The sequence below is a fragment of the Xiphophorus hellerii genome, chromosome 1, assembly GCF_003331165.1.
Source record: "Xiphophorus hellerii strain 12219 chromosome 1, Xiphophorus_hellerii-4.1, whole genome shotgun sequence".
Classification (NCBI taxonomy): Eukaryota; Metazoa; Chordata; class Actinopteri; order Cyprinodontiformes; family Poeciliidae; genus Xiphophorus; species Xiphophorus hellerii.
Genome location: NC_045672.1, coordinates 1,585,455 through 1,598,708, shown reverse-complemented (window position 1 = coordinate 1,598,708; position 13,254 = coordinate 1,585,455). Strand labels below are relative to the sequence as shown.

Here is a 13,254-nt window from a genome sequence, read left to right as displayed (position 1 = left end):
TTGGATATAGTCAGGTTGGCCGACTGTAAACAGTGACTGGGTGGGCTGGAACTCAGAAATGCTATCTTTTTTTACTATCTTTTTTTGACCAATGAACACACCAGAGACCAGATCAGGTTGTGTTAATGAACACTGAAAGTGAAACTACTGAGGCGCTAAAAAAGGCAGCAGTGATGTAAGAAACTATTTAAAAGGTAACTGTATCTTCTGCTACGTTTTGGTTCGTCTGACTTTTGTTCAGGTGCATTCAGACTTTCAGCTGATATAGTTTCTCTATTCTGTCCATAAGAGCTTTCAAAATCTGCCCATCATAAAATGATTTAAATTAAGAAACATTTTTGTAATCTTAACAATGAGCCTACAACTTTAGCTAGCTAGCTATGCTAACCACGCTAATTGCTGGAAACTGGTCATTTTTGTCTCACTTCATTTGTAAGCTGCTAAAATGAAAATTAACATTAAATGCAATATCTAAGAAGTGCATATTTGAACAAAGGAGTCTTTAATGCGGGGGGAGGGAACATGAGTAATTATTTTATAAGTGAAGACTTCATTATTAGACAAATTAAATCAGAAGCAGCTTTATCACTCTGAAAGCTTAATAAAGAAGGAGGCTTCATAATTATTAATATTCATTAATCAATAAATCACCTAAACCTTTTAATTAATTGCTGCTACAGTACCAATATAGTGCAGATTAAAAACAGAAAGACCCTGTTACATAACCGCAGCCTGGCAGAGGAACTGCCTTTGTGTGTTAATAGGATTTGTCCTCTTTGTTTGCAGCCTGAGCTTTTCAATCAGACGGTGAGCGATGGAGCCAACGATAGCAGACAAGATGGCGGCGGTTTGTGTGGAGAGACTTTCACATTACTAATTTTAAGTCTACAGTGCCTTTCAAGGTATCTCATTTAATATTTATTTGAAGTTTTAATATTAAAATAATTCAGATCAGAACCAGATATTCTTTAGAAATAAACAAGAATTAATTAATACAAATTAATTAATTTATGTAGCTTAATTAATCTAGTATTAACGCATTTGAAAGCAAGAAAATAAACCAAAAGAATGAAATTTGTTTTTGCACTTCAAATTAGAAATGAACTGAAGTAATTCATCTACCTTTATTCAGTAAAAATTAAAAGTCCTTATCTTACAGTATATGCTTCCTTTAAGCACCTTCTTTAATTTAAAGTCTTAAAAAATCTCTCACATATTCCAACATGAACAGCATAAACCTGGAGAGGTCACATTAGAGGTCATGCACCCTGTCATTTCTGGCAGGGAAGCAGTTTGTTCAATGGTTACAGGAAAAGTGTTGAACTGGGTTAATGTGAGTCCTGACTATGAATATGCATCTGTGCACCTGGAGGGCAGAAATATTAGCATATAGGAGGGGGAGGGCATTAGGGAGGCAGGTACTTACTTGATGACGGGTGTGTGGAGGCTGTGGAGGCGGCAGTATAGCCTGACACCCTGTAAGAGAGGAGCATAGTGCTGCTGAGTCACAGGTCGCACATGAGTTGGATGAACATGTACCATCATTAACACAAGGCGAGATCTGAAGAGTGCAGCAACTTTCCCTCAGGTTATTGATTCAGAGTCTACAACACACATTTGTTCCTAACGTTTAGATTAGCTCACAGTGAGGAAGAAGCTCTTTCTCAAAAGCATTTTTGGTGCCATGCTATAATCATTACCTTCTGCAGCTACAAGCAAAAGCTACCTTCTGCAAATAAATTTTGGTAAATTTCACACCCCATGAAATTTACCAAATGATTTCACGTAGCGATCACAAACCTTAATGTAATTGAAATCAGATTTTATGTGATAGAAGGGGTGGCATTTATATTGTTTATCATTTATTGCGATAAATTTAGATAAGAATTTTGATTAAACATTGTCTCAATAAACTCCAATTAATTAAGTTGATAAAACAAAACATGTCTGTATGGTCGGAAGTGTTATTTTTACTCTTTTCTCCATTGCTTGATCAATTACAGTATCAATAAATATTAACAAGTCTGAAAATATGATTAAATGCAGTTACTATGTGCAGTTTCCTTATACAAATCACACTTCTTTATGTGACTGGTTTTATAAATAGTTTTGTTTTTCATTATTCGTGTTTGTGGAGTTAAGATTGCTGCATCATGCAGTCACAGCCGTACAGTTACCTAAAACATTAAATAGTTTCTATCAGCACATTTATCGTTATGACAACTGCACCACAAAATATCATGATTAAACTGTAAGTCCATAATGCCCACTCCTATTTGATGAATGATATTAAGGTAATAAATAACAAAAGAAAAAGAATACATTGCTTCCTGTGAGTGTGGCGTGCCACTGTACTGTAGAATTTATTCCTCTGCTAGTGGTAAATTAAATCCAATAAAACCAGCTGCCTTTATACGTTTTCTCATTAGAAATTACTTTAATCCCAGAGTCAATCCAGAGATTTCATAAAAACCTCAGAGGTTTTCCTGAGGTCACACCATTCTATGTCATGACATCACTGCAAACCTGCCAAGACCTGAAACAATTCATGCACAATCGGTCTTCATTCGAAAGCCAGAGATCATATCATCTACTACAAATTTTTTTTTAAAAAACTTAAATTTTGGTTTTAACAAGACAAAATAAAGTCTGAAATCAGAACTTATACTCTACTTGATAATTCCCTCATTGAATCACTGTAAAAGGTATTTGTCAAGTTTCATGTTGTAACTATAAAGTAACTGTAGACATCTTTAGTCTTACTCCATGTATTTATATTTTGCTTCCATGGAGAAAAACATGTTTTCATGACTTTGTGTTTTGACTTTGGCTCTGGATGATTTTTATCTCATTTTAAGTTCAAGACATTAATCTTTTTACAAGAGTTTTTACTGTTTGATTATTAAAAAATGTAACTCTAATGTGATGAGTATAACCAAATATAATCTATTTTGTTTCTTAAAGAACTTTAAACTTTACTTGGTGAAAATTACTTGTTGTTTATTTACAATTTCTTCAGGTAAATCTTTTAAAGACAGTATAAATGTGTGACTCTGATAAAGTCGTAATCTGATACCAATGTTTAGCACAAAGAAGAAAGTTAATTGTGTCATGTTTCAGATCTTTTTACCTTTCAGATATATGCTGTAAGTTACTATTTGGGTCTGCCACTTCTACTTTTGTTTTCTAGTTTCCTTACAGTTTAACACAAACATGGCACAATATGCTGACATGCTCAGGTACAAAAACTGAAGAGAAACTACAACCATCAGAATCCTGCAGAATTACTGATGAATTATTTATTTGCAAAAAAGTCCAAGTGCAAGGAGGAAAAAAAGGATAGAAAGGGCTGCAGGTATATTATCACCATTCTGACAATTGTATGCAATTGATGACAATTGTAATTGCAATTAATCAAAAAATTTTACACTCCTAATTATCCCATTATCACAATGTTTTTAATCAGTTGTGGGGATTAAGACAGTGTTTAATTGGCCAAGTACATTATTGGCAAAGTTTGGAGGCATCTAAAATGTGATGGTTTACCAAATTACATTACTGAAATAATTGTATAATTGTAATAGTAATTGTGATGTTGCTCACACGGTGACCACTGCAGCTGAACGTATTAGGCAGCTCTGTCAGGCAGAAACCATCTTCAGTTTGAAATGTAAACAGAGTTTAAACTGTTTTTAATAGCTTCATATTCACGTTGTGATGTCACACATATCCACAGCTAGGAAATCAGGCTGCAGCCAAAGAGGCTGCAGCCTGATTTCAGTTTCAACTGTTTTCATCAGACAGAGGAGAGAATCGGTTTACCTTTGACATGATATCTTCCAGTTCGCTGCGGGCCTTGTAGGTGCCGTCATCATAGCGGAAGCGGTACAAGACCTGTTCGTTCTTGAACTGGTGTTTGTCTGACACTGAAAGATCAGCCAAATAGAAAAATGGATTGGACTGTAGTTAATCAGAATCCACCGCGTAAGGTTCCTGTGTCATGTATTTGTTTTGACTTGTAAATATGAAATGATGGCTGTTAGAGGTCTCTGATTTTAATCAGTAGTTTGCCTGAAAGTCAGTCTTATGTCCTTTTTCCAGATGCATTATGGATGCGACTATAAATCTGAGTACTGCATACAAAAATGGGACATCGACTCTAGTTTGTGAGGAAACTGCAAAGTAAGACAAAAACATTATTAGTAATGCAAAAATAGAATAATTTATTTGTATTTTCTACTATTTTAGATTTTAGATCCAGATGTAGGCTGTTTCTGTATTCTGTTTAAAATCATTTTACATATCTAACTTCCTCAGGGTACAAACTAGGTCAAACATTAGAAGGAAATCTGCAGTTGTAAAATCTGTATCTGAAGAAGAAACAATAATGTTGAAATATTCAACAAAGCAAACAGCTGCCAATTCTCATAAAGCCACTACACGCCCAAAACAAGTTGCTTTTCACGAAGCCTCCGCCGCAGTGAGATGGGAAAACGATCGGCGAGGACACGACAGAAACAGAGGCAGATCGGTTCCACCACAACAAGCTGGCATTGACTCAAACAAGCTGCTGGTTTTGCCTCAGTCTAGACTTGAAATGCCCCCAAAAAACCAAAGGAATGCACCAGGAAATGGGCTTTTGGAACGTGTTAAACATGGGAGTTATCGAGGACATGAAACCATCGTTGGGTTGCCCCTGGTCCAGAGCAGATGTCAGAAGTGGGAACGTTGGCATTCAAACGTGTGTTTCAACGAGTCCAATGTGTAACTGAATGCAGAGATCAATGAGGCTGATTGTCTTTTATTGATATTACAACATGTAGGGAAAGGTTCCTTTTAAAGAGACTAACATGACGGTTTGATTTTGCCTGCAAGGCATGCATCGCTTGGCTATGAGGGGCCGTCAGTGAAAGTCTCTGGGGGTTTCCACAGGTTTTAGGGAACATGAATGTTGGCTTTCAGCAAATTTTCCATAGAGCGCCTTGTCTAAACTGTGACAGTGGATTGCACTTAGAATGTGCCGCTCCAGCAACATTCTGGACAAATACATTCATGCATTATTTATGCGGTAATTTAGTCTGGAGAACCCAAGAGTGTCAATAGTAGAAATAATGAGACAAAAAAAAACAGAGCAATTCAAAGGAAATTAAAATCCTGACTCAGGGAAACAATAAAAACTGAGTCTAACTAAAACAAACAAATCTCACACACACACACACACGCACCCCCCCACACACACACAAAGAGAACCACAAGTGACAAAGAATAGTCAGAAGTAAAAAAGATTTTATGTAGCAAGTGGGAAAGAAAGAAAGAAGTAAAGGGGAAAAAAGAAAATTAGAAAGAAAGTGAGGGAGAGAAAGAAAGAAAGAAAGAAAGAAAGAAAGAAAGAAAGAAAGAAAGAAAGAAAGAAAGAAAGAAAGAAAGAAAGAAAGAAAGAAAGAAAGAAAGAAAGAAAGAAAGAAAGAAAGAAAGAAAGAAAGAAAGAAAGAAAGAAAGAAAGAAAGAAAGAAAGAGAAATAAAAACAAAGAGAAGAGAAGAATAGATCTACGTTACCGTGGTGAATGATGCCATTTTCCAGTAAGGCCTGTCCCAGGTTCACTCCCTCATCGGCGTTGCTGATCTCTCCGCTTTCAATCAGCCACGACACAAACTCACTGAGGGAGGAGAAGAGGAACCGATGATGACAGCCGTCTTTAAACTGATCCTCCGCTTATCGTTTAATCACCAAAACGGCAAGGCTTCAAAGCCATGAAGTGGAGAAATTACTGGTTTGAGTCTTTCAATACTAGAGATGTCAGTTCAATGTCTGTCATGTGAAACGAACAGGAGAGAGTCGGCCTGGTTTGCCTACAGCATCCCAATATGTGACTTAAAACATTCAGCTAATCAAGGGCCAAACAATGGGGGCCAAACGATAGGGCCAAATGATGGGGGCTAAAAGATGAAGGGAGGTGTTTCTGTTCAGTTTGTGCTGTTTTTAGCTCTCCTGTCCCCTGACTCCTCAGCTGGCCCACCTGTCCCCTGGGAAGCTTCGTGTTGACACGGCGGTGGAAGGTTATTTATACCCAGGGCCGTTTTTCTCTTCCAAGAAGAGCAAATGATTTCAGTGTTTTTACTGAGACCACAGGTACAGGTGTAAAGCGTATTCTACAGATGAGCTCCTTGACAAAAATCTATCATTTCTGCCTAGATGCACTCTGGCCATCCGTGTTGAAGCTCTCGTCTCGTTTCTGAGGCAGTGTTGCCTAACAAATGTTTGAGGGAGAAAATGAGTTTGTTCCTCCTTCGCCTCTCCTCATCTTCCTCAGATAATCAATCAGAGGGAATCTGAGAGACGATTTGTATTTATGGCTGCCATCAATAATCCTGACAAAGAAACAACATTAGCCAAAAGGTGTCTGGGTGTTTGGATCTGCAGTTCAGACTGTACATGTGTTTTCTGATATGTTTTGATTTTAATGTTTGTATGAATGTGTTTTTCACCTTTTTAAAATGGTAATTGTTTTTGGTTTGTTTATTTTATCTCTTAATCTCTTTTCATGCTCATTTCTAACTCAGGGAGTTTAACTGATGTTGAGAGGAGGAATAACAACACCAGGGGTTTGGGGGGCGTGTGCATGTGCGTGTTATGTAAGAGTCAGGTTAATTTTGCACCCAGATGTAAAGGGAGAAGATTTTATGAGCATGATGAGCCGAATGAAGGAATGTGATGGGAGACGGAAGGATGAAGGCAGGGATAAAGTAACAGTTGATTATTCATCTTGTGTTAATTCATTCTGCTGAACCTGCAAGAAAAAACAGGAAGACATATTTCCCTGGTACTGCTTAAAAATAAGAAAAAGTGAAAAATGGTGAACAAATGATATATTAGACATTAAATATCTATTTAAAGCTGTCACACAGTATCTAAAAGTCTGTAGGATTCATATTGTTGGTGGTAAAGTCTCTTTGTCTGCTAGAAAGGTTTCTCAGCTGCATTTTACACCATTCATCAGATGGTGATAAATGGACAAAATTTACGCAAGTTATTCTGAAACGTTAAGGTTTTTTCCTGTCTTTAGCAACACTAAAATAAAAATTTAATCTGCATATGTATCATGAAGCAAAATTGTTCTTAAGTTTTTTTTGTCAGTTTTCTAATCATATAAAGATTAGCACGTTATGCACTGGAAGTATAAATAGAGATAATCCTGTAATCCCTTAATTCTGTTAAATTCAAAACTGCTAGCTCTACCAAAAACATGCAATGATTTTTTTGCCCTTTATGGTTATGGGGTTGTTGCTTTGTTTTTTTACATTTGACAAATTATGCCCAGTGAAAGTTGTATTTGTAGAGAAAACTAGGAATCAGTATTGGTCTTTAACTTTGATTGTTGCTCTAGATTAATCTAAAAATATATATTTTATAACAGTTTTGCAATTAAAGTCCCGAAACATTCAATTGTTTTTCTAAAGTTTTCTGTTCTGTGTCGGAACACCACCAGTTTTTGTTTGGATTTTCTGCTTTTTAATGTTTCCATGAGTCATAACTCAGAGTTGGTTCCTCATCAACCCTAAAAAAGCAATAAACTGTCAACTGCAAGGGGAATCAAAGTTTGGGGAAAGCATTCAAAACATAAAGAAAAACTTCAAAAGTCATCTGCAAAGACTGAAGAGAATTATCAAGAAGGCTTTAACACTGGAAGTATAATGAAACCGGGCAAGATTTAAGACTTATAATAACTAATTGTGTTTTTTCTGTAAATTGGACAATAAGCATGTTTTCAACTTTCTGAGCCATTTCTCCACGTTTTCACACTAAATTGCCCAAGCTCCATTTGCTGTGTGCATCCGGCCGGGACCAGAGCTTTTCTTTTTGGAGCTAATTTATCGACTAGAACAGGGGTCGGCAACCTTTTCTATTCAGAGCCATTTGGGACCGCCTCCCAATAAAAAGAAAGCACTTGGAGCCACAACCCATTTTGACGTCATATATATAAAACCTATATGCTATGTACAAAAATCGATACTATGTTGCGTTTATGAAATCAACGAACTGCTGCAGAGAACACAACATTTTATTTCTGCATGTAACAAAACGCATTTTACACTTTGTTGATGCTCAATTTCAAACAAAATACCCTCTGTCTATTTGGGTCTTTGTATTTAAGAAATAAAAATCGAAACTTACTCAACCCGCACTGAAGGAAAAATAGAAACAGAATGCAGTCACCTGTCCTCCTCTTATTCAGGAGATAAAAATCAGAACTTATCCAAATATTATCCACCGGCACTGAACGAACCAAGCAAACCAAAAAATGCGCAGTCTGCTTCTGTGTCCCATAGTACGGTACGGAGCCCTCTGGGGGATATGGGGAATTTTTTTCTTTTGCGTTCCCTCGCAAAACTTTTGCATTACCTCGCAATACTGTACTGGTCAGTTATGCAGCATAATTGAATACTGTAAGCCTTTCTTACGGTGGGCGCCGTACTTTCTGCTTTAATGGTTATGTGAGGTTTTTCCATAAATGTTAGTATCCTATCTTTTTGTGAAATATCTGAAGTTTTATATCTTTCTTTAGGATAGAAAGGCACCACAAACCTACGATATAAACAGAAACCTTCCGTAAGAAAGAAATAAAAATACATCCTAATTTGGACTATTTCTGAGTTATTATCGCGGGTAATAAATCATCTGACAGTTTTGATTGTGTCTCTGTTGTGTTTGTAGTCTGAATGGTTTAAAGAGCTGCTTTCAGTGCCGCTCCATCTTCGCCTTAACAGACATAAACATACAGTAAAAAATAAATCGATTTTCAATCAGTGTTTTGCACCAAACAGTTTTTACTATTAACAACTTTTTATTATTAAAAACACAACAAACTAATGATGGTAAAGGGCCGCACTGGGTTAACTCGGGGAATCTCATCTGTCCGTGTATCAATCAACTCCAAACCTCTTCTTTATTCTGTCACAATTATCGATTTATTCCATTTTGATGATTATGCTCCAAACTTTGCAAGGACTGACCGCCCCGCTCACCGCTTCCTAATACACACAAAGCCAGTATCATTCCCATTCATACCTGGTGACGTCACTCCCACATCGACACACCTAAGTGTCAAAGTCGCCTGCTCCTGTCATATCAATAATTACTTATTTCATTCATATGGCTCTTACAGAGCCTCAGTGAAAACTTGTTTATTATTATTAACTGTTTGGTGCAAAATACTGATTGAAAATCGATTTATTTTTTTACTGCATGTTTATGTCTGATAAGGTTAAGATGGAGCGGCACTGAAAGCAGCTCTTTAAACCATTCAGACTACGAACACAACAGAGACACAATCAAAACTGTCAGATGACTTATTACCCGCGATAATAACTCAGAAATAGTCCAAATTAGGATGTATTTTTATTTCTTTCCTACTTACGGAAGGTTTCTGTTTATATCGTAGGTTTGTGGTGCCTTTCTATCCTAAAGAAAGATATAAAACTTCAGATATTTCACAAAAAGATACTAACATTCATGGAAAAACCTCACATAACCTTATATTAAAGCATAAAGTACGGCGCCCACCGTAAGAAAGGCTTACAGTATTCAATTATGCTGCATAACTGACCAGTACAGTATTGCGAGGTAATGCAAAAGTTTTGCGAGGGAACGCAAAAGAAAAAAAATTCCCCATGTCCCCTAGGGGACTCCGTACGCTTCAGCCTTTCGCATCAGCTCCGAAACGGCCTTTTTTCTCTCCTCTCCCTCGGGATATTTTTTAGCAAAGACAGAGTGTTTGCTCTTGAAATGTCTTTCAACATTTGACTTCTTGTTGTTTGCCAGTCTTTCGCCACATATTAAGCAGACTGGTGAACCAGTTTCATCAGCGGTGAAAGCAAAATGATCTGTCCACGTAGCATTAAATGTTCTGCCATCTTCAGAATGTTTCCTTTTCTTGGATTTATTCATGATGTATCTTCCAGGCAAGGATCAAAAAGTCAATAAATCAGTGCGCTAAAAAAATGCGGTCTGCCAGACATGTGGGGTTCGCCAGGAATGCCTGTCGCACATCGGCGGACATGACGTATATTTTGGGTGCTAAAAATGTTCAAAACTTTTGTTTTAATGTTACAAGTTTACCATAATCTTCAGATTTAGAAATGTATTTTAAAATGATTTTAATTTATAATTTTTTAATGATTTAATTTTAATAAAATATTCTATTTCCCAAAGTCACTGGGAGCCACAACAGAAGGATGAAAGAGCCACACGTGGCTCCGGAGCCATTGGTTGCCGACCCCTGGACTAGAACTCACAGCCTTCACATTTAGCAAGGAAGAGGAACAGACAAGACAACATTTCTCCTCACTGGAGGCAAAAACAAACCTGCAGCCAAAAGATGACGGGACACAAGCTAACCCCATCATGAACCCAAATACCTGAAGACTTACCTGTTTTTAGCTGGAAGACATCTCATGGCATGAAAAAACAGGGGCAAGATGAAAAGGTAAGCTACAGCTTTAAACCCCACAAAGTAGTTTAAGTCACGAAATTATTTTAAAATCAGCCATTTGTAAGTTTGGACAGCAAATAGTTGATGGGATCAGGCTACAAAGACAACCAGTGGCTATCCAACTGGCAGTCAGCCTCTCATAATGAAATAAGGACTGAAGCTGCACTTATAATTTCATCACAAAGACAAATGCAGAGATAATGAAGAGAGCACTCATCCACAGGACATGACAGCTGGAGACATGTGGGAGGTGCTTGATTGATAAGAAACACTGAGCCAGGTAAAATAAGGTGGATCAGACTCATAAGGAGGAGGAGGAAAGACAGAAATTACACTGATGAGGGTCATCTGTAATTTAATGCTGTTCCGAGATGAGCTGAGAGGTTTGGTACAAAACATTACAGAGTAAAGAGCATGATGCAGCCTGGGAACAGGTCAGAGGTAAAGGTGAAGTCAACCCAAAGCTGATATTTTTTTTTTTACCCATATCTGACTTTTCCACTGCAGTCTGAACGGCACAATGCTGACCTGTTCCCCCAAAACAACAATCAGTTTGGGGCCATGTTCATATGTGAGACTAAACCAGACATATTTAGTATGAATCTGATTGTTTTCAAGGCGACTGCAGTCAGTATGATACTGTCACTGTTTATCCGATGTTGAGGTTACCGAGGCGTTGTTACTAGTTTTGGTTTCTTTTTCTTAGCTCTCTTCATCTCGTTATGATTTGTGAACAGAGTTCTTCTTCTGCACATATGGCTTGTTTTGGGGTCATAAACCGTTCACATAGAAGTCTGAAAATTAGTGACAATGAGTTTAAACCAAGTAAGAGAAAGTTGAGTAAACCTCTTCTCATCTGTATGGCCTCTTGAAAAAGCTCAACTAAACATCCTCCTCCAATAAAAGTTTCCATGTGTCACTGCTTGCCAGATAATATGAGGATGCAGGGACCAAGTTAGCCCTTTTATAACTCGAGGCAGGGGGGCCTCATTACGGACAAGGAGATGTTGGAATAAAGCGCTGCAGGAGTTCTGCCAGGACTCTGGGGGAGAGACTATTGAAAGCTAGCTGATCTTACGTAACGTTTTGTAAAGATCCCCATGTGAACATGCCCGTGTTCCAGTCACATTCCTGGAACGCAAAGAAACCAGACAGGAACGCCGACACTCACTTTCCCATGAAGCACTTGGGCACAATGCTGAGCTTCTTGCGGCGGTCCTTGATCAGGTGCCTGTTCTTGGTCATCATCATGTGGTAGAGTTTCTCTCCTTTCTCAGCAATCATCACGTAGGCGTCCCGCTCCATTCCCAACTTCAGACCTGGAAAACAGGCGAGAGGTGAGCCAGACCCAACAGGTTTTTCACATTTCACCCTCAGCCAGGGCCGAGGGGGTGGGAAAGATAACTCTGTATGGAGTGGAGTCGGTGTAAATGTGGGTGAAAGATATGAACGAGCCAAGAACAACATCCAGGAGATCCAGATATCCAAACTTGATTTAAATGTATTAAAGGGCAAAGGCAAACACACGTCATGGTGCTGTTAGAGGACAATCAGGCCTTTTCCTCAGCAATCTGCCAGGGCCAGCAGAAACAAAGCAGGGTGTAAACCCCACAGACTTCAGAGTGAGTGAGGTTTAGGAGATCATGGGGCAGATTCTGATCCAGCTTCCAGGTTTTTACTTGTTAGCCATTGTTCCTGCACTGTGCAGTGGAGTCCACTGTGGTCCCTGTGAAACACTGCAGCATCTGAAAGGCTTAGATAGTGATGAACTTCTGAACTAGACTCAGTGACTTTGTGATTCAAGCAATTGAACTCCATGTCAATAGGACTTCATAATCTGCTTAACTCCTTCTAGCGGCATATCAAGCTTCTCAACTCCAGACTACAGAACTGTTGCTTACAACCCAGGAACGGTTGGATACAGTTCATTAAATTATAACTTTATGCTATGAAAGTTTACCAATGCTAACTGATATAAAATGTTAATGCTGTATTTGTGTCACAGTGACCCTTCTCCATGGCATACACACACTTCTGCACTTCACTTGATATAATTATAATTAATGAATGTTCACAAAGCTTGTTAAGCTACTGAAAATGAATTAATGCTTCAACAATAAAACAATAACTCAGATCTTCTCTCTTTAAGTTTAATTCAGTTGTATTTTATATTAAATTGAAGAGCTGAAAGCAAAAAATAAATGTGTGTTTTAGTACGCGGGAAAAAGCTGAAACGCTGACCAATACTCTTTTTTATAAAAGTTACATTTGATATTTGTTTTTCAATAGGAAATAATTTCTACAGAGAAAAGGCTGCAACTTGGGGAAAGTTTGGAGAAATATACATAAATCTTTTTTAATTGTGAACTTTCCAGACAGTCAAATTTCCAACTCAACCAAAAGTCAGAAAAATATTTCTAATCAGGAAGAAATGGAAATCATGTTTTGGCAAGAAAAAGTAAAGATTGGAGCAGACTACAAGCCTGTGATCAGAGGACCTGTAATAGGTGATGTGGAAACTAAAAAGCTGTGAACTTAAAAGTCTACTTGGGTCTGAAAGTTAAGGTAGGAGTCTGAAAGAAAATCCAATAAGTTACGGAGCCTATTACCAACCTCCGCTGATGGAAGCGGGGTTATATTACATTTGGCGGCAGCTGGAGCGGACTTAAACAATAAGTGTCACTGAACAACGGGGCCTCTCCTGCTGCTCCAGCTGCCACAGCTCGTCTTAAGGTGCCCTCATCTTCCTGTGGGTGCAGGATA

General features: G+C 38.0%; 1 protein-coding gene across 4 annotated transcripts in view; it reads right to left on the bottom strand.

Moving 5' to 3' along the window:
- The window catches only part of prex1 (phosphatidylinositol-3,4,5-trisphosphate-dependent Rac exchange factor 1), a 100,467-nt gene that overhangs the window by 42,855 nt on the left and 44,358 nt on the right, over positions 1–13,254 (bottom strand). For all 4 annotated transcript variants that reach the window (XM_032568388.1, XM_032568357.1, XM_032568366.1 and 1 more), the window contains exons 10-13: positions 11,663–11,810; positions 5,558–5,658; positions 3,823–3,926; positions 1,427–1,476 (exon numbers count right to left, since the gene is read on the bottom strand). In XM_032568388.1, coding sequence (XP_032424279.1) covers positions 1,427–1,476; positions 3,823–3,926; positions 5,558–5,658; positions 11,663–11,810 — 403 coding nt within the window. The remainder of the gene's footprint in view (positions 1–1,426; positions 1,477–3,822; positions 3,927–5,557; positions 5,659–11,662; positions 11,811–13,254) is intronic.